General features: G+C 46.7%; 1 protein-coding gene across 1 annotated transcript; it reads right to left on the minus strand.

The window, feature by feature from the left end:
- Positions 1-456: 456 nt before the first annotated feature.
- On the minus strand, positions 457-25327 carry Txndc5 (thioredoxin domain containing 5). The gene is made up of 10 exons (XM_027410386.2): positions 25077-25327; positions 20390-20539; positions 17591-17696; positions 10823-10919; positions 8504-8619; positions 6338-6424; positions 5600-5740; positions 3189-3271; positions 2027-2156; positions 457-1234 (listed from the first exon to the last, which is right to left on the minus strand). Exons 1-10 carry the CDS (start codon positions 25295-25297, stop codon positions 1112-1114), a joined length of 1254 nt encoding a protein of 417 aa, XP_027266187.1. The 5' UTR covers positions 25298-25327; the 3' UTR covers positions 457-1111.

The raw sequence follows: 25327 nt of genomic DNA on the forward strand, positions 1-25327 counted from the left end.
CTTGGTCTTGTTTCTAGTCTCCTTACCATACATTCTGTGCCAGGGGTTGAGTTCACCTGCTCATGGGAGGTGGGTGAAGGGTCTGGGCACAAACTGCTTCTGAGGACAAGCAACTCAATGGCGAAAGACAGAGAGGCACGGCGCGAGCTTAGCTGCATCTCTGCAAGGGTGAGAGCAGCAATGTCTAATATCCAGGACAGCAAGAAACAGAGGGAGCTAATGTGACATCCAACCTTGGGCTCGGGCAGCCCTGCCAACTGCAGTCTTTGGTCTTCAGGTCAAATGAATCCCACTGCTCATACACTAGATGGTCTTCATAGAGCAAGCTGCTAAAAGGACTGCTTGGGAAGAGAATCAGAGCTGTTGCTAGGAAGGCCCAGTAGAGCTGCAGAGTCTCCCTGGGCCTGGGAAGCCCATCGGGTACTTTTGCCCCAGGAGACAAGTAGAATGGTGAGGACCACTGTGTGGATGTTCCCACACCCTCACTTTCTGCAGAAGACAGCTACACCCTCCACCTTATGCAAAGCAGACAAGAGGATCCCTTGAACAACATGAATATTTTGAACATACATCAGAAGTACCACTCATCATGGCTTACCCCTCTCAACTAGACAAGTACTAACAGAACCAGGAACCCAACAGTGGCTATGAAGGTATCTTCAAAACTCTGGATTTTGTTTTGTTTTGCAATCTCCAAACTATGCATCACCACATTATGAAGTCAACTGTGACCTTCAGATCTGAGGGACATCAATTGTGCCACAGTCACCTTTCCAGAATTTAGACAGTTCAAAAGCCTGCTTCCCCACATTCCCTAGGGGCCAAGAGAGTTCAGTAATTTGGTTTTTCTTAACTGTATTTTAGTTGCAAGGGAAGCCAATTTAATATTGCCAAGAGAAGGTTACAGGGTGGATTGCCACTGAAAATATTTGCCCAGCTTGATTAGAGACACGCAATCAAGATCCGTAGTGTGTGGTGGCTGAAGAAGCACACATGGAGAAGATACACAGGCTGAGGACACACCGTTTTCTGGCTAACCACAGTGGAAACATGGATGTCCATGTGATGTCACTCCTATGCACTAGGAGCATTTCTTCAGGGGTGGGGGTTTCTATAGTTCATCCTTTGCCTGACGTAGGACAAAGCTGTGTAAAGAATCAAGGTCTCTACCTCCATTGTGCTCACCCACTTTTTCTCCTCCTCGGAAAAGCAGCAATGTGGGATAGCCTCGCACCTTTAAAAGAGAAAGAATGAGCACTTTAAATCATACCTAAATTGTTCCCTGAAAACTGAGTGGCAGGGGAGACGGTCAGTCAATAAGATGCCACAGCACCCATATAAAAAAACCAGGCCCTGGGAGTGCCCATCTGTAATTCCCGTGTTAGAATTGAGTCCAGGAGTCGAGATTGGCCAGTCAAGCCAACCCATTCTAGGTTCAGCAAAAAAGATCTCATCTCAAAAACTAAGGTGGACAGTGACTAAGAAAGACATCAACACGTGGGGAGTCTCACATCACTGAGCACACAGGTAAGGCTGGGAAAATCCTGTCATCTGTAGTACAGTGTGATTGGGGTATGTAAGAGGCTCTGGTTCCATGCCCATCACCACATGAGCTCAGAACAAACAGACTGGCTCTTTAGCCATGTCCTTTCCCAAGAGTGGTTTAGATTTATAGATTTCTTTCAGCCCCATCCTTCAGGATGTTTGTTTATAATTGAATGCTGAGCCCTCGGGTGGTTAAGACAGGGTGGCAGGTGGGGCCACAATGGCAGCACACCTCTCTCAACACCTAGTACCTCAGTACTAGACAGCTAGACCAGAGAGGCCTCAGAGCCTTCTCTGCAGGAGAAGGCTGGCCTTTCAGAGTATCCTTTATTTCTCAAATGACGCAACTCAAGATACAAGCCACTCTCTAGGGAGGCCTGGACAGAATGAACTCATTCCATGCTGCCAGTGACAGTCTCCTGGGGCGGTAATCCAAATCTCCAGCTCCCTTTCCCAGGCATATTTTCCCTGAGGTACCCACCGAGTACTTGGTGCAGACATTACGCTCAGCAGTGCAGTCTACTTTTGCAACGGTGACCTCTGCCAGGCCAGGGAATTCTTTTTTAGAGAGCTCCTCCCAGGTAGGAGCCAGATTTTTACAGTGGCCACACCTAGAAGAGAACAGGGGCAGCTGTGCTGAGATCTGGGTCAAGGTCATTCTGTGTTTCTCCTACATGACAGTCACAATTATCCTCAGAATCCATACCATCAAATGCTCCCACTAGCCACACATGGGCCCTTCCTTTCCTGAAAAGGAATTGAAAGTCACGCCATACTTGATAACCTGACATGATTAGGGAGCTGGCTGATCCATGCCATCACTGGGAGCAGCAGGGGTGGGCAGGACGGACAGTTTAGACTGGACTGCCTATGGGGTAGACAGTAGGTAGGAGGGTCTTCTTTCTACGGCATCTGTACAGCCTTAGCTTTTCCAAATAAAGAACATTTTTAATGGCATTATGTGGGAGCCATTTCTTTTTAGTGGTTTCTTTTCGTAGTAGCCCATGCTGGCCACAAACTTGGTCCTCTGGCCTTAGCCTCCCTGGTGGAGGATTTCAGGCATGAATCACCATACCAAGCTGCCCAAATCACATGTCATGTCCTTATTAACCTTTCGGTCCTGAGTACACAGAGTGTATAAGCTGATAAGAGTGACACAGGGACCTCTGTGTATTTGGGTCAATCATCAAATACTCTTCCACAGACTCGGCTTATTCAAAGGACTGTTGTACTTAGGAAGACAAATTGTTGGTGCAATTTTATAGCTAAGGAAAAGAGATTCAGGGACATCAAAGGACATGCAGAGTTCCAGCCACTCATGGAATCGATCATCCTCCAGTACTGGGCTAGCTAGGTTTCGGTTTGCTCTCCATCTACTCTTATTCTGGTTCCTGAGGACCACATGGCAGGAAGGTTCACGTCCTGACTGTCTTGAAGAGAAAACTGAGCTCTCCTCAACTTTTCATACAGCCATCCCAATTTACTTCCATTTCTGTTTGTGTCTAAGTAGACTGAGCTTTAAAGTAAATAAAACTCTTGCTCGACACGGTGCAGCGGCATCATTCCCTGCAAGAAGGCTGCACAGCTGAAAAGTGTACCGTGAGACAGCATGCACTTGCACAGTGTCTAAGATAGCCACTTACCATGGAGCATAGAACTTGACAAAGGTTATTCCTTGTGCAATGGTGTCCTCAAAGTTCTTTTCTGTGAGTGCCAGCACAGTGCCCTTCAGGGATGAAGATGAATCGAAAGACACTGATTAAAAGAGAACAGGGCAGAAGGACAAAATCTGGCCAGAGCCATCTACAAGTTACATGCAGGGCAGCCAGAGCTCTTGCTGGGCAGCGACTATGCGAGCTGGGGACAGTGGGCTGAGACAGACCTTTCAGCCTCTGTTCTGTCCATAACCAACCCAGGGGCTTCAGATACAGGCACTGTCCTCTATCTAGGCTCTGCGGTGTGGACCAGTTCATTCCAGGCTAACGCCTATAGCCCTGGAGCCTGCAGCCCAAGATGCCTGTGGATCTGCACGAGCTCACATGCCATTTTTCTCTGTCCTGCTTATTTTCAAGCATTTAACTTTTTTAGCCAACAGGAACCTAGCAGCATCGGTGATTTTAATTAGACCCATATCAATGGGCTATGTTTCCTGATGTGTAAAATAAGTGTGAGTATTGCGTCCAGTGCAGGCTGCAGATTCCACATGGGCATTTTAAAGTAATTCTATCTTGACAGCTCTTTATGGGATCTCATCCGTATTTCTCTAAAAGTTAATGTTCAGTAGCCCGGGAGGGTGCCACTGTGGGGCATTCCACAGCTCAGTGTTCTGTTGCAGATTCCCAGACCAAGTGAGCCACTACAAACACTACCATCCTAATGCCCACAATAACCCTGGCTTTTCCAATTTCCATGTATTGAGTTTCCGTGAATGTTGGCCCCAGTGAGTCTCACCCTCTCTGCACAGTGGTGTTCGATGAGTCACTGTCCTCAAGCCAGAGGACAAGGCATGCTCACTAGCCTTGCCTGTGGACCCCAGTATCTCACTATCAAGGAAAGAAGCAAAAATATCCATGCAGCTGTACCTTGGTCCCTCTGTCAGAGTTCGGGATTTGCTCACGTGAAATGACTGGACAACATGCATAGCATATACACACATGCTCCCATATTCCTTAGCTGGTATGTGTCACACCATGTGGACCTCCTGCCCTAGTCCCCGAGACCTGGACTGACTGCCCTCTCACACACATAACCTGGAAACCAGCTCCAGGCAACCAAACTTACTACCACCCACTCCCCACTTCTTACTTGTGTTGGGTATCTGCCAGCACTGGCCAGAGACTCCAGAAATCTGAGTCACCTCAGACTCCTCCTTCCCTTGCTCCTGCTCCCCAGGAATTACCCTCACTTGAGTGGGATCCTTAGGCTCCCTCCTCCTACCCCCACTATCTCACCCCTACAGTGGGGTCTCCTTGTGTTTCAGAGCCCAGAACAACAGTTCTCCTTCCTGAAGATGACCTGCTCAAACTTTCTAGGGCTCCACCTCCAGCCTCTATCTCTTCCTTCTTGGGCACTCCACTGCACCAGTTCCTCTCAGTGCCTTCCTGCCTGGCCCTGCTCTGAAGGCAACAGCTCATTCTGGGAACTGTATCTAGTTCACATGCGCCCCCCTCTGGCCACTTTTGAGCCATCAGTTCTGCAAACACTTGCTCATTTCTCTTCTCTCTAGGCTGGCTACCCTGTACACAAGCTTGTCACAGCCCCATGACACCTGCTCATATATCCTCCAGAGACCCAGCACCTGTCACAGGCTGGAAAATAGTCATAAGAGGTTTTTGGGTATTTTCCCCCATGTATAATATGCCTGAAGCTTGATAAATACAAAACTAAAATCTAAAAGTCTAAAACCCAAAATCCCTTGGGACTGGAGAAATGGCTCAGTGATTAAGAGGGCTTGCTGCTCTTGTACAGGACCCAAGTTTGGTTCTCAGTTCCCACAGTGGGCAGCGCACAGCTGCCTGTAATTCCAGGTCTAGGGGATCAGATGCCTCTGGCCTCTGCAGGCACCTGCACATACACACTCCCACCTATACACTGAATTAAAAGTAATGAAAATAAACCTTAAAACCCAAGATCCTTGAATGAAAGAGAACAGAGGCTGCCAAACAAATGAAATATTCTGTGATCTGGCTACCTAATTCCCTGTACAGCCTTTCCTGCTGCAGATCTCCTAGGAGCCTGTGCTACAGAGTCAAAGTAAAATGACAGCAGCCAGTTCTGGAGTGAACAAGATGGGGTCAGGGCAGCAGGAAAGGCATCACAGCAAACCCTCACATATGTTGTCCCCAAGTCACTAGGGCAAAAGGACAAGCTCTGGAGGCTTTTGACACCAAGTAGCTTCTCTCGGGATTTTCTCACACCTACCTCAGGCTTTTTCAAGGGAAACCTCTGCTGACCTTGGCCATGCAAAGCATCAAACAGTAGACAAGAAATCATTTCACACTGAGAAGACTCTGCAGGTAGGCAGGACCATCTCCCTTCATTGACAAGCACCCACCTTGTCACCTGTGGGTTCAGCAGCCAGCACTGGGGCCTCTGAGGGTTCGACAGTCTCCGGGGCCACCTCTGGATCCTGCATTTGCGACTCCACATAGTCTCTCAGTGACTCCAAGTCCCGCTTTCCCTTGTACTGATCCACCTGTCCAAGACACAGGCCACAGCGATGCTGCCAGCATTCTCATGTGCTCCCCACTCATTTCCCCAGTTAGGCCCCCATCAGGGGTCTTGGTTCCAGCTGTGTCTCTTGTGATATCTGCCTGCTCCCACTTAGAGGGGAAATTCAATTCCACAACACCCACCTCTACCCCTGCCTGCCCCCACACAAGCTATATATACATCATCAGAGTCTAAAGTGGGGACCAGTCATCCATCCATCCTACTTCCTTGAGGATCCTGAGATGCTGACCACGGGCAAGGCATGGAAGGGGGCGGGGAACAGGACCCCATTGAGAGCAAGCATTATTCTATTCTGAGCCCTGCAAGATCTGTGTTCATACCAGAGCAGGCATCCAAGGCCTGCCTGCACAGGTGTCTAATTCCAATGAAAACCCAAGCTACCAAAAATGCCGCACAACAGTTTGACAAATGTCAGCTTTCCTATCTACTAGGTCTTATCAGTTAGGGAAGCACACATACTGTATTCCACTATACACATACCCTGTAAACTCTCAGAAACTCAGTGCAATGGCTAGTGGAGGGATTATCCCCATACATCACACAGGGGCTGAAGACATACCTTCTTGCCATCTCGAAACCAGAGCAGAGTTGGATAGCCTCGAACCTGGTTTTCTGAGCAGAGTCCATAGTGCTGTGTGCAGTCGACCTGTAATCAAAGTACAATAAAGTTAGTTTCTTCACAGTCCGGGGAAAGGCATTATCAGACAATTTATACTTTACTATCAAAAAAAGAAAGGTTTTAATCCAGATTCCATAGCTTCCATGGCAGCACTCTGCAAGTTTTAGAAAGACTTTGCCTAGGAGCCACCCACAGCACTATCCACATTAGTGGCACATGGTGACAAGATTTGTTTGAATTCCACTGAAAATGGCAGAGTTAGGAAGCCTCCCCTAACACTGGGAAGGGGTGTGAGCCAGGCTACTCTAAGGAAGACACTCATCTGGGCAGGTTCCAATGCCATGGAAACCTACTGTCTCTCATAGTTCTACAGTTTCAGATCAAGGCAGGGGACACAGTTCAGTGACATGCACGGGTCCCTGCAATTTGATCCCTGGGCGTATACCCCCACAAGCAGGAGCAAGTAGTCCATATTTAATAAGAACATTTGGTAAGTGTAGCACTGAAACTTGTCCAAGTAAGAAGTACAGTAGCTATTTATTTTGGTGTGAACTGAACCAGGGCCCTGTGCATATGAGGCAAGCACTCTAATGCTGCGCTACACCCCTGCCCTTGTTAAAATACTTGTATTTTGAGATAGAGTCTCAATAAGTTGCCACAGCTGGCCTTGGATCTGTGGCTCTCCTGCCTCAGATTCCAGAACAGCTGGGGTTAGAGACCTGTATCATCAGGCCTGGCTCAGATTACTTCATGTAAATCAATATCCTACATGCTTGATATTTTTACAAGCATTATTTTTTAAATTTTTATCAGCATTAAAACTATCCAAGCAGAACTAAGCTGGTTTTCAGTATGCTAATAAAGAGTTTAAACTATGTTAAGCTGTAAGACTGCAGAGAGAGCCATTCAAGTGCTCAAATGAAGTCCAGGAAACTTTAAGCTAGGTCTGTGAGGGGCACAAGCACTCCCCAGGGTCCTGTCTAAAGTAGCCCCAAGCACCCAGAAGGCCCCTCACAGCCTAAGTCTGCTCATGCCCGCTTCTGCTGAGAGCCTAGATAAATCATCTCCCACAAAAACTCACAAACTAACTTGAGGTAAGGATGCAGAGATTGGGGCAAGACAGAATGCAAGGTGATGCACTATTTCCACACACTGTTCAGGGACTGAAATGATCACAGCACTGAATAAGGCACAGAAAGCATATAGCGGGCAAAGGAGAAAATCCATGCAATGCATGAGGAGGACCACCATTTACCCAGCATCACCTCACCCCAGGGGCCATGCTAAGTAGCAACTTCTCATGTCCATGACTATACACAATTCACTCTGTTTCCCTTCTGCAAAGGAGTAACAGAGGGGAGACATCTCAACCAAGGCCAGCCTGCAAGGGCTGCCCAAGCCTGAGGCTCTGCTTCTGACTTCATACCCAGATATACATAGCTCCACTTCAGCATGCAGAGAAGCCCTGTGGCAACGTGAAAGAGGGAGACTTTTCTCTAGAAATCCCATAAAGGGTGAGTGTCTGGTGACTGTCAGAAAAATCAATGAGATTAAAAGTACCCAGTAGCCCAGGAGCTGCTCTGGGTAGTTCAAGAAGCCCTGGACACACAGAAGTAATGTGTATTACTTGTAACACAAATTGTTACACATTACTTCTGGCTTCTCTGTATCAACAGTTGGAAGGAACTGTGGATGACAGAGCAAAGTAGGGCTCGCCATGAGGACGGGTCTGCTACGAGCTGTGTGAGTGCAGACCCCAGGACCCTGTAGGAAAGCAATTGGCTGAGCTCCATGGACATCCAGTGAACATTCTACAAGGCTCTACCCCCATATCTTTGCATAGCTCCAGGGCTGCCAACTCAGAATTGGCCATCCCTTCAGAATAAATCGGCCAAGACCATAATTTATCTGCAGGCTGTGGAAAAGCCAGCAGACTCCAAAACCAGGCTGCCATCTGTGAAGGTGAAATGAATTGTCAAGTGGCACACTAACTGGAATTAATAAATCAAGTTTTTGACTTTGCACACAGAGTGAATAATGGGCTACTTTGCTAATTAATCCAGCCCAAAGCAGACTCTTTCCACTTTAACAAGCGTTTGCACTTACCTTGCCAATCTTGACAGTTTCGGAATGTTCAAGGCCCAGAGCCAGCTGCTCCCAGGTTGGAGCCAGAGCTTTGCAGTGACCACACCATGGAGCGAAGAACTTGATAAAGTGGTCGCCTGGAGGGAAGACCAAGGCAGAGAGGAAGGGGAAAGAAGCACTGTGGTTTACATCACAGGAGACCAGATGTGAGCTGAAGAAGACAGCTCTGTTTTCTTGTTCACAGAGCTCAAACTCTTCTGGGAGAAAGGGACTTGCCACCACGTGTGTTTATATCGGAGTTCCAAACAGTAACTCAAAATCAACTGGTCATTTCTGAAGGGTTACAGAGAACCAACTCACACTGAGAAAACAGGCAAAAAGGGAAAGAACTGTACATTTACTCTGCCTCTTTTACCACCTTAACACTGCAAGAGGTAAATAAAGTCACCACTAATAAGTCTGATGAGGGAGGGACCAGACATTGGCCATCGGTGTGGCTCCAATCACAATCACAGAAACAGACACGCAGAGTCACTGGCAGCCATAAGGCCTTCCAGCACCCCAAAGCATATATGGGAAAACCAAAAAAGGAGCTGTGTGAATCCACCAGAGATGTATCTTATCAGCAGGGTCCAGACTGTGGGGAATTCTGCAGGTCCAACAACCATGTGCTCAGTAGACAGCACAGAAAGAAAGGGTGGGGAGCATGCCGAGCTACAGAACCTCACACAGACACCCCAGCCTTCAATGCGTTAAAAAAAAAAAAAAAAAAAAAAGCATTTAAGATCCATAAAATGCAACATAAACTTGGGAGAGAAGAAGAAAAGCATTCAACTGAGCCATAAGTCACACACTGAGCTCTGAGGCCATGAGGAAAAGTCATGGGCCCACGCAAGCGCCTTTGGGAGAGACCTGGATGTGGGTGAGGCACAGTAGGCTGTGGTTTTTGACCTGGACAGTGGTCATGGAAAACTGTCTTAAAAAATCACCCTGCTTTGGCTTTCTGTACTTACATTATAGTTTGCTAAAAACCAGGTTATAAAAACAGAACAAAACAAAAAACCCTCCTGACTAGTTTAAAAATAAAAACAAAATCAAGTTCTCACAACATTATTTTCTGGACACTGGAGATTTTTTTTATCTGTCTGTTCTACTTTACTCAGGCTGACAGCAACCCCAAATCAGGAGAGAACCATCCCCCAGTGGATGTTACAGTGTGATGGACCCGCCACACTGACGGCTGAGGCTATGGTCTCCTTGCTATGACAATAATGCGCTTCAGGGAAATGGTCACTTATTTGAAATTAGGAGCAACTTATCTTCAAGGCTAAAACCATCTCTTTGCAGACATGTGGAGTACTAACCCTGGGCAGCAGGATGGAGACTGAAGCCCCAGAAGCCAAGCTGCTCTGATGGGAAGCCAGATGGGCAGGAAGCCCTAGCTGCCTATTGAGGAAATAGCCTCAGTGATCCCTGGAACACCACCATGTAGGGTGTGTCCTGCAGGAGACACTTGCACTGGGTGGGGCTTGGCTGGATTGTGCGGGACTGTCGATGACAAGGTGATTTGGGTGCACATTCTACACAGAGCCCAAGATGGTTTGCCTTCCCAGTAGGGGAAACCCCGAAGTCCCATGGCTGGAGTGCTAAAGCAGATGACATAACTCATGCCGGTAGTAATGGAAGACACTGTGAAAAGTATTTGGATAATACAGGCACGAGGAGGAGGCCTGGCTCCCCGCAGGCACTGGCTTCATGGGCAGATACAGTTCTAAGTCCTTTTTCACAGTGTGTAGGAGCCAGTCTTCCAGGGGGGTTTCTTTCCGTGGCAGCATTGATAATGGAGCCAGCAAGGAAGCTGTGTTTGCTTTCTAGCCACATGTGCTGGAGCCAACTTCTGAAACATGTCCATGTGTTAACAAAGGGAGACTTGTACTTTACTCACAGTGGGGACTGTAGGTATATACCTAGGAGACCAATTCCAAAAAGGGAGTATAAAGAACACCTAATTTGATTCATAGTTGTAACAGTCCTACTACACTGTTTAAACAACAACAACAACAAAAAAAACGTGCTTGCTTCTGCCTCCAGCCAGTAAACATGTGACTACCATTAATAAAGACTTTCTTATCCAAGGGGGTTGTGTGCACCTAGTGTGCTCACAGCTTTAGTAGAGGGTTAGGCAGACAGGTCAACAAAGGTGAAGAGGAGGCAAGGTGTTAAGCAACAGTCCAACTGGTGCTGAAGAGACAATGTGAGTTGCAACCAGATGTTGCTACGAGCCCTTAAATAGCAAGAGGAAAATCCAGCCCAGAGCATGGTCACCCATTCCATTCTTACCTTGAGAAACATGCAGCTCAAAGTTGTTGGCTGAGAGCTCATACAACCCCTGCTTAAGCTCAGGGGCCTTGGGTGGTTCCGCTTCCGGCTCTGGTGTCTAATAAGAAGCAAAACAATTATCTGTGGGTTTGTCCTTGAGGATGCAGTTGATGCAGGGAGGTGATGTGTCCCTGTCTAGAACCATCCTCACCTGTCTATCTCACACCTGTGCTGAGCAAGGCCAGACAGAAAATCACCTCCACCAAGTACTCCAGGTTCTTTAGCACCAAGCCCACCCTCTAGGACAGCTGCCTCCATCCCAAACTCAACCAAAAAGAAAAAAGGTGAAATCTGCCCAACCCCAAACCATGCCCTCTCCTTGGACCTGGTCTGAGATTCCCCATGGGATTCAAGGTAAAATTCCAATGATTGGCTCTACACAGGTAGGAGCAAAAGACACAAAGGTGGAAAAACGAAGCTAGAGGCGAAATCACAAGGGAGCAGCCCTGGTGACCCGAGGTTCCTGCCAGTGGCAGAGAGAACAAAGAAGAGACTCCACCAAAGAGTGATAGAAAAGTCTAATAAGAACCAAGAACCAGACAAATCACAGGAAGCAGAGATATGGATGGGATGGCCTTGTGAGCTAAACCTAAGAAGGCAATTCACATGATGAGATCTGGGACAGAAATGCATAGCCTTGCAAGGGATCTTCTGCTAGAGCAGCAGCCGGCCCTTACTGTAGGTGACACATCCCAAAGTCTCTGCTTGAAATGACGGATACAACCAGGCCCACCCCATATCTGCCGCTCTTCCTGAGTATGCAGGCCTATGACAGTTTAATTTGTAAATGAAGCACAATGGGAAATTTGATAATAGTGATAAAATAGAAATCACAACAATATACTACAATGAAAGCTATTTAAAACTTGTGAATTAGAGAGAGCCCCAAGGAACCCCGGCCTTATTCCCATCAGACTCAGGAAGAGCCTCCACCAGTCCAAGTCACTTCATCATCATAACCATGAACACGAGGCTGAGATCCAGGAGCCACAGCCCATGCCCAGAGCCACTGACACCAAGCCAGGCACCACAGGCAACTAATGGGGGAGGTCTTTCTGTGTATATGTTTGTCTTATTGGTTGATAAATAAAAAAAACTGTTGGCCAAGAGGGGAGCAAGTTAGGTAGACTAGGAGTCCACCTCGACTAGGAGTCGAGGAGGATTCTGGAAATGTAGTAAACAGAAGTCTTGTGATCCAGGCAGGAAGTGACATAGCAGGCAGACTCAGAATATAAGCAGGGACAAGCAGGAAATCACTCTCTTCCTCCTCCTTTCTCTGTGGAGCTGCCATGTGATCCCGGTAAGAGAAGACGCCTGCCACTGGCATCCGATAAGTTCTTATAAAATATACAGATTAGTAGTTATGATTGATAATTAAGATGGAGCCAGCAAGTAAGAAATCCTAGTCATTGGCCAGCAGCATTGTAACTAATATATGTCTCTGTGTGTTACTTGGGGCCCTAACTTGGCAGCGGGCGGAACTCAGTTGGTTGGTGGGAAGATTTATCATTATAAGCAACAGAGGCCCAGATTACCTCACCAGGTGGCATATGCCAGTGAGGACCAGAAGTCACCCCAGTGAAGGTTTGGAGAACAGTAAAATGGTTCAATGTAAGAAACAGATCTGTTTTCACCAACGGGAACATACATCAGTGGTACAAAGTGGTACAAAGAAGAACCCAAAGAGTACCTTACAGTGTGGGAGACAGAGACAGAAGCTTATGGTGAATAAGGAGAAAGGAGACTGGGGGCAGTAAATATTACAGGCCTTGGTGGAGTAACCAGTACAAGGCAGGAAATACATAGCAGACCACAACCCTTATAGACCTCTCCACACGTGATGACAGAATTTCCAGAATAGTGAAAGTGGGGAAAGGAGGAGGTATGGAGAGCCCACAACACTAGCCCTGCCACAAGTGAAGGTTCCCAGTTACTGCATGTGTGGAGTCCACTGAACACATAGTATTCTAACAGCAGGGAGAAGTGATAGGAAATGCTAACAGTTAGGGCTCAGCAGAGCAGAGCACACCAGTGACACAGAACACACATGGGTTACAGACTCTTAATTCCACAGGGCCCTCTTCACCAAAGAAGGCCTAGAAAGAATGACAGTGAAGAGGACAAGGGAAATCTAAGGAGATCAAGGTCAGCAGCCACCTCATCGGAACTGTCCCTGCAAATTTATTTACTGACACAGATGCCCAGAGAACCCAACAACACAGCAAGATGCCACACAGACAAAAGGAGCTGATCTCCCAGCAGAGAAATTGTCTGCTCCCGAGGCCGAGCAGGAAAGGGCTAAGTGGATGGCTTGCCATCTCTACCAACATCCACTTTAGTCATCCAACAAGAACAAATGAATATAAAATTCTAGCAATAAGAAACAAACAAAGGTGGCTGGAGAGATAGCCCAGCAGTTAAGTGTGTATTGTTCTTGCAGAGGACCAGAGTTTGGTTCCCAGCACCCACTTGGCAGTTGATAGCCACCTGCTAACTCCAGCTTCAGGGCCTCAAACAGTCTCTTCTGACCTCCAAGGGGCAACTGCACTCATGTACACATACCTCTACACAGATATATACATAATGAAAACTAAAAATAAATATATTTTTAAAAGAAATGAACAGAAGACCATGGCTACAGACCCAATGCTTGCTCGCTGCCCCCTGACCATGCACACTAGGCCTCTGTGAGCTGCCTATGCAGCATAAGCATTTTAATAGATTTACCTATTGGTAATGATAATCACTGTCTTTAAAAAGCCTGCTTTTTCTCAATGTATCTTTAAACATTTTAAAACTGCTTCATATCTAGTCAAGTTGAAGTTTTTAAGAACTTGATTTTTAATTTAAATAAAAGTTTATGTTCTAGTTTGCTTTCTGTTGCTGTAATAAACACCATGACCCAAAACTAACTGGGGGAGGAAAGATTTGGCTTATAATCCCGCATCACAGTGGATCACTGAGGGAAGCCAGGGCAGGAGCAGAAGCCATGGAGGGTGCTGCTTACTGGCTTGCTCAGCCTGCTCTGTTATAGAACCCAGGACACCTGCCCAGAGATGGCATTGCCACTTAGTGTGCTAGGCCCTCCCGCATCAACCATTAATCAAGTAAATGCCCTATAGACTTGCCTACAGGCCATTTTCTCAGTTAAAATTCTCTTTTCCTTTATTATCTCTAGTTTGTGTCAAGTTAACAAAAACAAACAACCATGACATTGCCTACAGTACAAATTCAACATCCCTAACACCAACAACAAATACTCTAAAATCTGAACTTTTTTGAGCAGGCACCTGTAAGGTTTTTTTTTTTTTTTTTTTTTAATTCTTTGGGGGCCACCCACCCAGCTCCCAAATAAATACACAGAGACTTATTCTTACTTATGAATGCCTGGCCTTATGTTGGTTTGTTTATAGCCAGCTTTTCTAAGTTAAACGATCCCTGTTTCTCTGTAACTATGTTTTGCCTCTGGGATTTCTACCTTTCTTTATTTGTATGTCTTGCTTTCCTTCTTACTCTGTGGCTTGCTGTGTGACTGGGTGGCTGGCTCTGCCATCCTCCTCTTCTCCTCTTCTCATTCTTCCTCTTCTTTTCTTGAGCCTAGATTTCTCCTATTCTCTCTGCCTGCCTATTTCTCTCCTGCCTAGCTATTGGCTGTTCAGCACTTTATTAGACCAAGCAGGTGTTTTAGGCAGGCAAAATAACACAGCTTCACAGAGTTAAACAAATGCAGCATAAAGAATACAACACATCTTTGCATCATTAAACAAATATTCCACAGCATAAACAAATGTAACACATCTTAAACTAATATTCCACAACAGGTACCACAATGGGGAACCCACACTGACCCCAAGTCAGAAAGTAGATACACTAAAAACATTGTACAAAAATTACCTTTGAGATGTGCACGAAAGGCACATATAACAAAACTATGAGACATTAATGGATTTCATGTCTAGACTTGGGGCTCATCTCCAAGCCATATCATTACATATATGTGACTGTATCAAAATATAACCCCCACTCCCACCCCCAGCATATGCACACAGACACAAATTAAATAAAGAGATGGTTTTTGTTTTTGTTTTAAGAATACTGTATAGAAAGACTACATATTTGGGATTTGGAGTATGGCTCAGGGATAGAATACTTGCCTTGAGTCAAGGCCCTGGCTTTAATTTACAGCACCTCAAAAATGTGCATATTTAAACTTTTCCACAGGAAAGCATACTGTCACTGACATTCTTCCTAGTGATTATCTGAGAGTCTTCACTGCTCAGAGACACTAAACACGAGGCTTAGGTGACTGGTTCTGGCATGCCAAAGGTGAGATTTCCTGCAGCCATCTCTCTCCTACACTTGACACCTGTGCTGAGCCTGGCTAGCCCACTGCCCTCCCAGCCTGTCCTTCCCAGTGAGGAGGCAGGTCTTCACGTACATCTCTTCTGCCATCTGCCACCAGGTGCAGGACAAGGCATCCCATTAGGAGGCCTCTTTAGTGCAAAGCTTATTTTTAAAGATTTTTGTTTTGTTTTTTTTGAGACTATTACCTCCTCTTTAAACTTTTCTCTCTTACCTCACATCTGCTCTTCTGAGAAAGGATCACTTTGACAGAGAAAACGACACTGTTTCAATCTATATGAAAACTCCACCTGTCCCACAGCTTTCCAGCATGACAAAAATGCAAATGCACCCAGAAGCTGTGCCTTCTGGTTACCTAAAATGAATGCAGTCCCCAGCCAGCTCCTCAACACTATGGACACAGTGATGGAGATTTTACCTGTGAGGCAGGGAAGCAATACAGAAGGAGGCAAGTTTCTGATGAGCTGGGACACCACAGAGTAAAGAACATGGCTGAAGAGTCACACACAAAAATGGCACCAATGAGAGAGGTGGAGCTCAAACCAAATGCTGGGATCACAGCCAGCCACAGCCAGCCTTCCAGTCAGTGCCCAGCTGCATCACGGAAAAGCAGCCTCAATTTCCTGTCTCCACTGCTGTTGTACTCAGAACTCCTGATGCTCTTACAGTCATCAGATACTTGAAAAGAGGGAATGCTGGCTACTTTTCTAGCCCACCAACACCAGACCACAAACAACCAAAGTCCACCCCAGCCCTATGTAACCATCCACATACAAAAGGACACTTAAAGGAATTGTGTATGACCGTTATGAAGCAGAACAAAATGAAGGCTTCCAGATCGGCCTCAGTAAGCAATACTGTTACAGTGTGCTGATGCTGCCTATGCACAGGGAGATGCAGGAAAACATCTGAGCATCTACCAAGGGTTTTCTGGTATTAGTAAAGCCAGTTCAGGCCTGGCAAGCTGAGAATCAAGAAGCAAAGGAAAGAGGCACCCTAAGGGCAGCCAGTGGGAGCAAGCCCAAGTGAGCTACCAGAGCTGGTGAACCGGGAGAAAGCACTGGCTGAACAGGAGATTCTGTTGTGGACCTGGCCTTGCCTGACTCCAGCTGGTCAAAGCCAGCCCCCGGTTCAAATGCAGGGTTGATCATGGCACTCACATAAAGGGCCATAGTGGCTATGTGACAAAGCAAAAGGCTGTGTCTGTGTCCTGAAATATTTACCAGTGACAACCCGTGGGATGGATGCAGGAGAGATCAAGAGGAAGGGGAAACAAGGCTGGCAAAACAGTGAAAATTGTAGTTTTGTACATGTTTGAATATTTTCATATTAAGAAGCTGTTTTCACGTTATTATCAGTCAGTTTTAAGAAAGGCGCTTAAATAAAAATGGAACCTAGAGACCGTGAGAGGCTCTCCTTCAGCCTGGTAGTCCTGCCTTGTTTTGAATGGCAGTAAGAAAACTGAAAAGTAAACCCAAAAGTCTGAGATGCCACCATTTGCCAAGGATGTTATGTGGTGATCTGCTATATACACAAAGGACAGCTACAGCTTAAATTAACTAATTCAGGAAAGCATGGAAACTGATAAATGTTACGGATGGCCTCCATGACCATCCATCGAAACAGCCCCCAAGGACTGTGAGCTGGCTGGCCCCAGCTGCCACCTAAACAACTCATCATGGAGTAGACAAACTTATATGGCTTACTAAAAATCTAACATTCATATAAAAAATTCATAGAACTGTAAGGAAGTCTTGGCAAACTACTTAAAGGGAAAAGTAGACCAATAAAAGGTAAAGTTATTGAGCTACAAAAGGAGCATTCAGAAACCATTGCAGAGATGTAAGTATGGTGGCACATACCTATAATCCTAGCTCTGCAGAGGTATGGGGGGGGGGCTGATTTCAGGGCCAGCCTGGGCTACACAATGAGAAACACAGTGACGTAAAAGAGCCACCTGAGGACTTTAGATAAGGAACTGAAGGCTGTTAGGAAGAATCTGTATCTGGTTCTTGCCCAAGGGAACCAAGAATAGTTCTTCAAGGGATCAGTATGGTGGGCTGCCTGTTCCCAACAGTGGCTCAGAAACCCACAGTTGCCCTGACTACAGAAGGTCCAATGAACACGCTGGAAAATTCCACTATTTGTTTAAGAATGACAATTACCATTCAGTTGGTATCTTGTACTTAAGAGAACATGCTCGGGCACTACACCATGTTTCTTGGGCTTCTCTGTGCAAATTTAAACTCATCCAGTCAACAAGAAGGGGCGCAGGAAGAGAGACCTATTTACAACTTCAAAAAGCACGGTAAACTTGCACCTCTTCTGGTCTCTGGGCTGTAACGGGAGGGAGGAGGGAACACTCACAGGGGGCTCCTCCTTCAGTGTCTGCAGCATCCAGTTTTCCAGTGTTTCGAAGTCTCTAGGACCCTGGTACTTCACCGCTTCTTGGCCAGGCTTAAAAAACTTTAGGCTGAAAGAACAGCAGCAGATTAGGAAGAGCATTAGTTTAAAAGTTTAAAAGCTACTCTGGGTGGAGAGCAAACCCATGCAGTGAAACAGCTGCCATGGACATGTGTGTCTCCTGGTGATCTGTATCTTTTCCTGGGACACTACAGAGGAGAAAACCCCCACTTGGGTGTCACTCTGCATAGACTATGACAAAGTGTATCATAACTGATATGCTAGGGGTTTGATTGTGACTTCCAAAATATTGCTATTAAAAGCCTAACCCAACCTGAGGAAATGGCCTCACTCAGAACCAGGCCTTCACAGAGACCAATGTGACTTGAATTGTAATATATATATATATATATATATATATATATATATATATATATTACAAAGATGTAAAGAGTTGATGCTGACTGGGCATTGGTGGCGCACGCCCTTAATCCCAGCACTCAGGAGGCAGAGGCAGGCGGATCTCTGTGAATTCGAGGCCAGCCTGGTCTCCAGTGCGAGAGCCAGGATAGGCTCCAAAGCTACACAGAGAAACCAGAAAAAAAAAAAAAAAAAAGAGTCGATGCTGATACAGTTTGGGTCTGAAAAGCCCATCCATCAAAGTCTTGTTTTCCACTATGGGGCTGCTGGGAGGTGACGGGACTTTTGAAAAAGTGGGCCTAGTGGAAGATCTCAGGTCACTGGAGAGGTATATGGTATATTCTTGACAACAAGTCTGAGACCCCAGGGTTCCCTCCCTTCCTTTCTCTCTCTGCTTCTTGACTGACAATAAGTGCTCTACCATACCACTATGACTATATGCCACACTGCTGCAAGCCCAGAAGCAACAGGGCCAATTGACCATGGACAGAAACTTCCAATCAAGCAACAGGGCCAATTGATCATGGACTGAAACTTCCAAAACTGTCAATCAAATAAGCCTTTCCTCTTTGGAGAGGGAGGGAATTGAGACAAAGTTTCACTCTGGTTCAAGTTGGCCAGGAACTTACTAGTAACAGTCCCTCTAACTATCTTGACCATTCTGTAAGAGTAACAAAAAGCAAAACCACAAGAAGCCAGAAAGAGGCACACAAAAAAACCCAAGGAGGTTTGGAAGGAACTTGGCCTCCCGCCTCTAGAACTGTGAGGCTCTTTCTGTTGTTTTTAGCTGCTTGGGATCAATACTGGTGCTACCCCCACTCAGTTCAGCCCCTGCTCAGCATGTCCTCCCAAACAATTCTTGAGTGGCTCAGACAGACACTCTAAAACATTTTCCTGAACATAGCCATCTCCAGCGGCTATGAAGTCTAAATGGCTTCACTCTCTAATCCCATACTCCATTTAAATGTGCCATGGGAAACTGATGTTTTTAAAGCCTGTATTCTGACTTGTGTACTGTAGAGCTCCGGCATCTATAGCCATCTTCTGATAAGGCTTTGTAGCAACTGTTCGAGATGGGACTGTTTGAAAGGAAGTAAAAGCACACACAAGTATACTTGCCTGCTTCAGAGCAACCACCTACCCAACACTCTGCCTCCTGCATTCTGTAAAGACCAAAGACAAACAAAAGCTTGTCCTAGGGCACCTCTGCAAGCCCCTAATCAACATGGGAATCCCTCTCAGACCACACTCACTACAGCCTGAACTTATGTCCATTTTCTTTAAACACACACACACACACACACACACACACACACACACACACACACACACACACACGCACACCTTTGACTCTCCAGACCTGGAGGTTGAATACAGCTTTACTCCTGTAAATTATCCAGTCCACAGTGCAATTATAGCAACAAAAGTGACTGAGGCCCCTTCTTTTATTTAAGAAGTCAGTTTGTTGGTCAGCTTTCTGTTGCTCTAACAAGGAGCTGGGATCATCAGCTTAGAAAGAGAAACAGTGTATTTTGATTCCCTATTTTAGATGATTGGGGCCAGGAGATAACTTGAATTTGTTGCTTTTGGTCTGAACCAAGATAGAACCTAACAGCCCTCTCCTCACAGCAGACATGAAGCAAACAAACAAAACAAAAGGATACAGGAAGAGGGCTGAGATCACAGTATCTCCTTCAAGGACACAATTTCAATGAACTACCACCCACCAGTGCCCCCACGCCATGAAGGTTCTATGTGCTCCCCAAAGCACTAGTCTGCTGCTGGCCAGCCTTTACCACCCAGGTCTTGGGGGGGGCATTCGTCCAGAGTGTGGCAGCCAGTCATCATCGGGTTCATAAACCATGCATATGCCTGTCAAGGGAGTAGTGGCTGCACTCTGCTCTGTTACCCTCCTTCCAACAGAGACAGACCTGACGCTAGTTGCAGAGGATGTAACTTTAGGGAAGATCTCTACTCAACAAGAAAAAGAAGCACTGTAGTGGTAACAGTTCAAACCAAAGTGCTAACGAAGTCTGAGCTGGCTGTGTGAGATGTACTTGAAACATCACCTGGGCTGGATTTCAGGCAGCCAGACCCCACCTCTGCCCTGCAAATGCTCACTTTCTCATAAGCTGGAAAAGCCAACATAGCAAAATACAAAAGGTGTCTACATACAGTGTTCAATATAACCTTGTCCTAATAGCAGGCAGGGACCACCTGCTTACACTGAGTGCCTCAGATCTATGAAGGAGTTCCAAGTTCAGTGTCAGCATGACACAGACAGCAGATACACAACTGTGGGAATCCCAGCACAAAGGTGCATGCATTCTCTTTCCTACTCACGTGGGGTATCCCCGCACACCCTGGGCAGAGCACACATCGGAGTTGGCTGTGCAGTCCACTTTAGCCACATAGACCTTGGCATCCTCCATGCTGTTGTACTTGTCTCCCAGGTCATTCCAAGTTGGCTGTAGTCGCTGGCAGTGTCCACACCTACAGTGAGGTCAGAGGAAGAGCACATTGAGGTCCAGGTCCCAGGGTAGCCAGATTACTACCTCAGCCTTCTCCACCAAGCCATCAACTCTCTATCCTTGCTTTTCCTAAACTGCAACAGGATAGCTCACAATGACATCATTCTCCACGTTTATCAAAATTTTGCAGGCTACTGTCCTAGCATTCTTTTTTGATCACTATGTCCAGACCCTATCTCCTTGACTTCCAGCTGGTCTGTGGGTTCAACTGCAGTATTTCAGTTTCCTGAAAATCATAACCTTGCTGTGCCCCTGAAGCTCCAGGTATACATACACCCTACCAAGAATTGCCCTAAACTCCACCAGGATGAGTACTGTTTGCCCTTCAGATTCAGTTTGTGCATCACTTCCTCCAGGAAGTTTTCCTTGGCTCTCAGGCCACTTGTCATCCACTCTCTTCTCTTCCTCCTTTTCTGGAAGTTTCCCTGCTCTCTCAACCAGCTTAATACTCTGCTGTAACTGCTCCATTATTTACAAGGACAGGTCTCTTCTACTGCACAACCAAATGTACACAAATGCAAGGAGATCTCAAGATTAATCAACTCGGCCTCTGCACCTTCTCCAATCAGAAGCCTTAAAATAAATACATTTAAAACTTTAAATGTATTTAGACAGGTCTTGGGTATCCAATGGCTTTGAGCCTACTATGTATCTGAGATAACCTTGAACTTCTGCCTTTCTTACCTTCACCTTCCAAGCACTGGGACTGTAAGTGTGCACAACCACCCTCAGCTTAATGAGGTGCTGGAGCTCAAACCAGGGCTTTGTGCATGCTAGGTAAGCTACATCTCTAGCCCTTCAAATAACTAAAGTTGGTAGAATCAAACATTTGCTATTGACTGTGTGCATTTAGATATACACAAATATTTTAAAATCACCTATCATTTAACACTACTAGCAAGGATGTGGCTTCTTGCCCCTCTTCACACTGTGCAGCATCAGGATCTCTCTTGTAACAGGACATGAATGGCAGTACAGACCTGATGACCTCATCTTTCATTCTCATCTGTATGCAGTACCACAAATGAGTTTTGAATGAGTGCAACCACACAGCATTAAGGCACAGGGCTGTTTTTTCTTTCTTATCTAATAAACAAGTGATTTGTCTGTCTAACATAACTACTTGCTGTATTGCCTTCTGAAAGGATCCTTTAGAAAAATGCTTACTTACAAGAGTGACAGGCACCGATAATTGATATTGACTCAATAATGTCTCAATAAAATCTGTGGCACGTCTCTTTTTTGATAGAAGACCTGACCTTCAAAACAGACATCTAACGGTAGTCCCGAAAAGTTGGCTTCAAGCTAGGACTTCCTTGGGCAGCCAAGACAAAGCCCTGCTTTCAGAAGACCCTAATCTAATAGAACTGGAGGGAGTTCAGTAGTTAAGAGCACTGGTTGCTCTTTCAGGGGACCCAGTACCCACACTAGGCAGATCAAAACTGCCTCTAGCTCTGGTTCCATGGAATCTGACACCTCTTCAGGCCTCCTTGGGGACACACACATAGCACACAAACCCACAGAGATATACACATGCACATAAATAAAAATAAAATATAAAAACAAATAAAAGCAATACAATATCATTCTCTTTTTCTGGAAGATCATGGGTATTCTTTTTATGTATTCAGTGTAAGTGCCAAGAAAGTCAGCACAGTCCTGTCCAAATACTTGGTGTGCACTAAGTGGTTGGCAATTTAAGCAGAATGAATGGATGGGGTAAAAATCTACACAGTGAAACTGTCTTTGAGGATTTAGCTTCTGTGAATTCAGCAAAGTTAATTCAGCAAGGTGGTGGATTGCAGAAGAAAGGAGAGCAGGGAAGGGGGAGTGGGGGAGCCAAGACCTAAGGACTCTTTAAGTGTGTACACAATGGGGTGCGTGGCCTTTCTCTTCCCCAGCTGGCCCATGTTCCTGTTTGCTCCTCGTGGCATCTGGTGCTTAATCAAAGAAAGCAGGATTGATTCTAAAGGTGGAGCAGAACCCAGTTATAAGATGTTGCTGGGTAACTGAAGGGTGACTGCCTTCAGGTGGCTACCACAAGGGATTTTCAAAGGCGGTTCTGATGTTAGATGAATCTGATCTCGTTTTAGAACCAGATGCATCCTCTGAATCCTTGAAAAGGTTCTTATGACAATACAAGATCTAAAATGAGGCTAAAGATTTAGTTCTCTGCACCCCAAATTAAACTGACCATCTGGGGTCATCACCAAGCAGGCACGCCCCTCTGCACCCAGGAGCATCTATGAATCCACTGCTTCTATCTAGCTGGCATTTCTGTTTTGGAGCCCTTGTGGTTACAACACTATTAAGACAGCCAGCTGCATTTAGAAGGTGGCCTGGGGCCAAGTGACAGCAAAGGCACCTAACCTTAATCTTGACCTTACTGTCCCTAGGTTCAGCGTGACCCACAAACTGGCACTACGGGCACTGTGATCTGATGCTGGCACAAAATCAACAGCAGGACAATCCTGCAGTCACCAAGCTTAGAACAAACAGACACAGGTCAATGTTTTCATTACATGGTGTCCTTGCCCCGAATAGCATGTGTAGGCATCTAACATTCTAGGCACTCAAACTGAGAAAGAAGTGGGGATGGGACCCAGTGTATTCTATCTTGAACTTCATACTGTTCTTAAGTCTTATTTTAAAATCTTAGCACTCCATAGGCTAAGACAAAAAGATCATGAGTTCAAGGTCAACTCGGCCACACAGAGAGATCCTGCCTCAATTTCCCTTTAAAACCACAAAAATCTGGCTTTCAAAGGCCATGGTGGGCACCTACGTATCTCTAATGTTTTTAGCAGAGTAGTAAGAAGCAAACAACTAAAGGCTCACTTTAGGGAGCAGCATTTACCTGAATACAGTGAAAAAAGAATTTGTGTGATACCTATTACCCTGACTGACAAAGACTAGCTGGTTATTTACTGGAAATATTCCACAATTAAAACTCCATCAGCACTGCAGAGAACCCATTTCTATCTACATGTCAATTTTCCTTATAAAACTAAAAGCCCATAGGTTTATTCCACTGTGTCCTGTGGTGTGCTTAATTGGAGTCACTATTCTGAGAATACTGGTGCAGAGTAACTATTAACACCCACTGACTGTTGCAGACTAGCAGAACTTTCTTTCATTGGTAGTGCTACAGATTCAAGCCAGCTGTTCTCGGGAACGTGAAACAATGTATTCCATTTGCGCATTCTTAACAGATACTGGCTGTGAGCCAAAGTGACCCTTAAAAGTTAATGCAACCCTAAATGAATTGAAATGCAGAAACAACGCACTATAGGGATAAAAGGAAAGTTTCTCCCACTATGGAAGGCACAATCACTGAGTAAGTTGGATTCCACAGATACATTGTTCTTAACCAGTTAACCCCCTTTCTTAACCAGTCCCTACCAAGCCAGGGAAAGAGTACTTAGCTCAGCAATAAACACAGCTGACACATGCCCACATCTCCAGCGGCCTGCGCTCTAAACGCTGCTTTCTGCTCTGGACCAGAAAGAACTTCCTTCTCCGAGCATCTAGGCCCCAGCAGGAAAGCACTGCTACGTCTAGAACACTTCCTGAGGTACAGCTCTCTTGAGAAGCAGCCGGGGTGCAATATGAAGCCCCGACCGGAGAATGGAAGCATGAAGGTGTATGACTTTTAAAAACAAAAACAAAAAAACTGTTCCACCTCACGCCTTCCAACTGACCCTGACCGGGGCCCCAAACGAGCACAGAATAGAGGTGCCAGAAGACAGCCTTGAGTTAAAGGCCTTGAGAGTACATATCCACTCCTGTGTGCAGCGGGGACTCCAGCACCCGCACTACTCCGGGATCCCAAGGGTCAAGGAACCCCCCACTCCTCTACCTAGGCTATCCCTTCCCACCCTCAACACACAGAGTGGGAAATCACATTTCGGGAGGGCCGTAAGATTTTTTTCAATCCAACCCAATATTGAAGCGCCGGCAGGGAGGACCCTCCAGGCTGGGGCACGTGGTCGCCGGGCTCCGGCCGCGTCCGGCCAGCACAGGAAGTTTGGGGAGCTGGGCAGAGGACTTGTGTGTGTACATGTGAGTGTGTGTGTGTGTGTGTGTGTGTGTGTGTGTGTGTGTGTGTGTGTGTGTGTGTGTGTGTGTGTGTGTGTGTGTGTGTGTGTGTGTGTGTGTGTGTGTGTGTGTGTGTGTGTGTGTGTGTGTGTGTGTGTGTGTGTGTGTGTGTGTGTGTGTGTGTGTGTGTGTGTGTGTGTGTGTGTGTGTGTGTGTGTGTGTGTGGTGTGTGGAAGGGGGGTGGACTCCAACACCGCGGCGGGGCGGAGAGGCCTTTCCGGGTCTCCCCTGGGGGCCCGCCCTTCCTCGCGCTTGGCCCGGCGGCTAGCGCCACGTCAGCGGCCAGGCCGGAGCTCCGCGGCCCACGCCCCCCGCCACCCCGCACAACCCGCGCGGCCCCGCGCCCTCCCGTGACCCCCCCGGCCCGGGCCCCGCCGGCCTGCCGGAGCTGCTGCAGTTACCAGGGCGCGAAGAACATGACGAAGTGCGCGGCGCTTTGGATCCCGTGCGTGAACATGTCGGCCGTGTACAGGTGCTTGGCGTGCGGGTCCTGCTCGGCTCCGCCGTCCGCCGCCGCCTCCTGGGCCCGGGCTCCCCTGCGCGAGCCGAGCAGCAGGAGGAGCGCGGCCAGGGCCGGCAGCCCGGCCAGCGACGGGAGGAGGCGTCCTGGGCGCGGGGGCATCGCGGCGGGGCTGGCGAGCTCTCGCCCGGG

The sequence above is a fragment of the Cricetulus griseus genome, chromosome 3 (genome assembly GCF_003668045.3).
Source record: "Cricetulus griseus strain 17A/GY chromosome 3, alternate assembly CriGri-PICRH-1.0, whole genome shotgun sequence".
In the NCBI taxonomy this organism is placed as follows: Eukaryota; Metazoa; Chordata; class Mammalia; order Rodentia; family Cricetidae; genus Cricetulus; species Cricetulus griseus.

Bases quoted from the DNA above. Each gene is read 5' to 3' on its own strand.
- Txndc5 (XM_027410386.2), bottom strand. From the start codon at position 25,297: ATGCCCCCGCGCCCAGGACGCCTCCTCCCGTCGCTGGCCGGGCTGCCG. The intron at 5,741-6,337 runs GTATGTCTTCAG...TGTCTTGGACAG, and splicing joins GGTTTCGAGATGGCAAGAAG to GTGGATCAGTACAAGGGAAA. The intron at 3,272-5,599 runs GTGGGTGCTTGT...TCATCCCTGAAG, and splicing joins CTGAACCCACAGGTGACAAG to GGCACTGTGCTGGCACTCAC.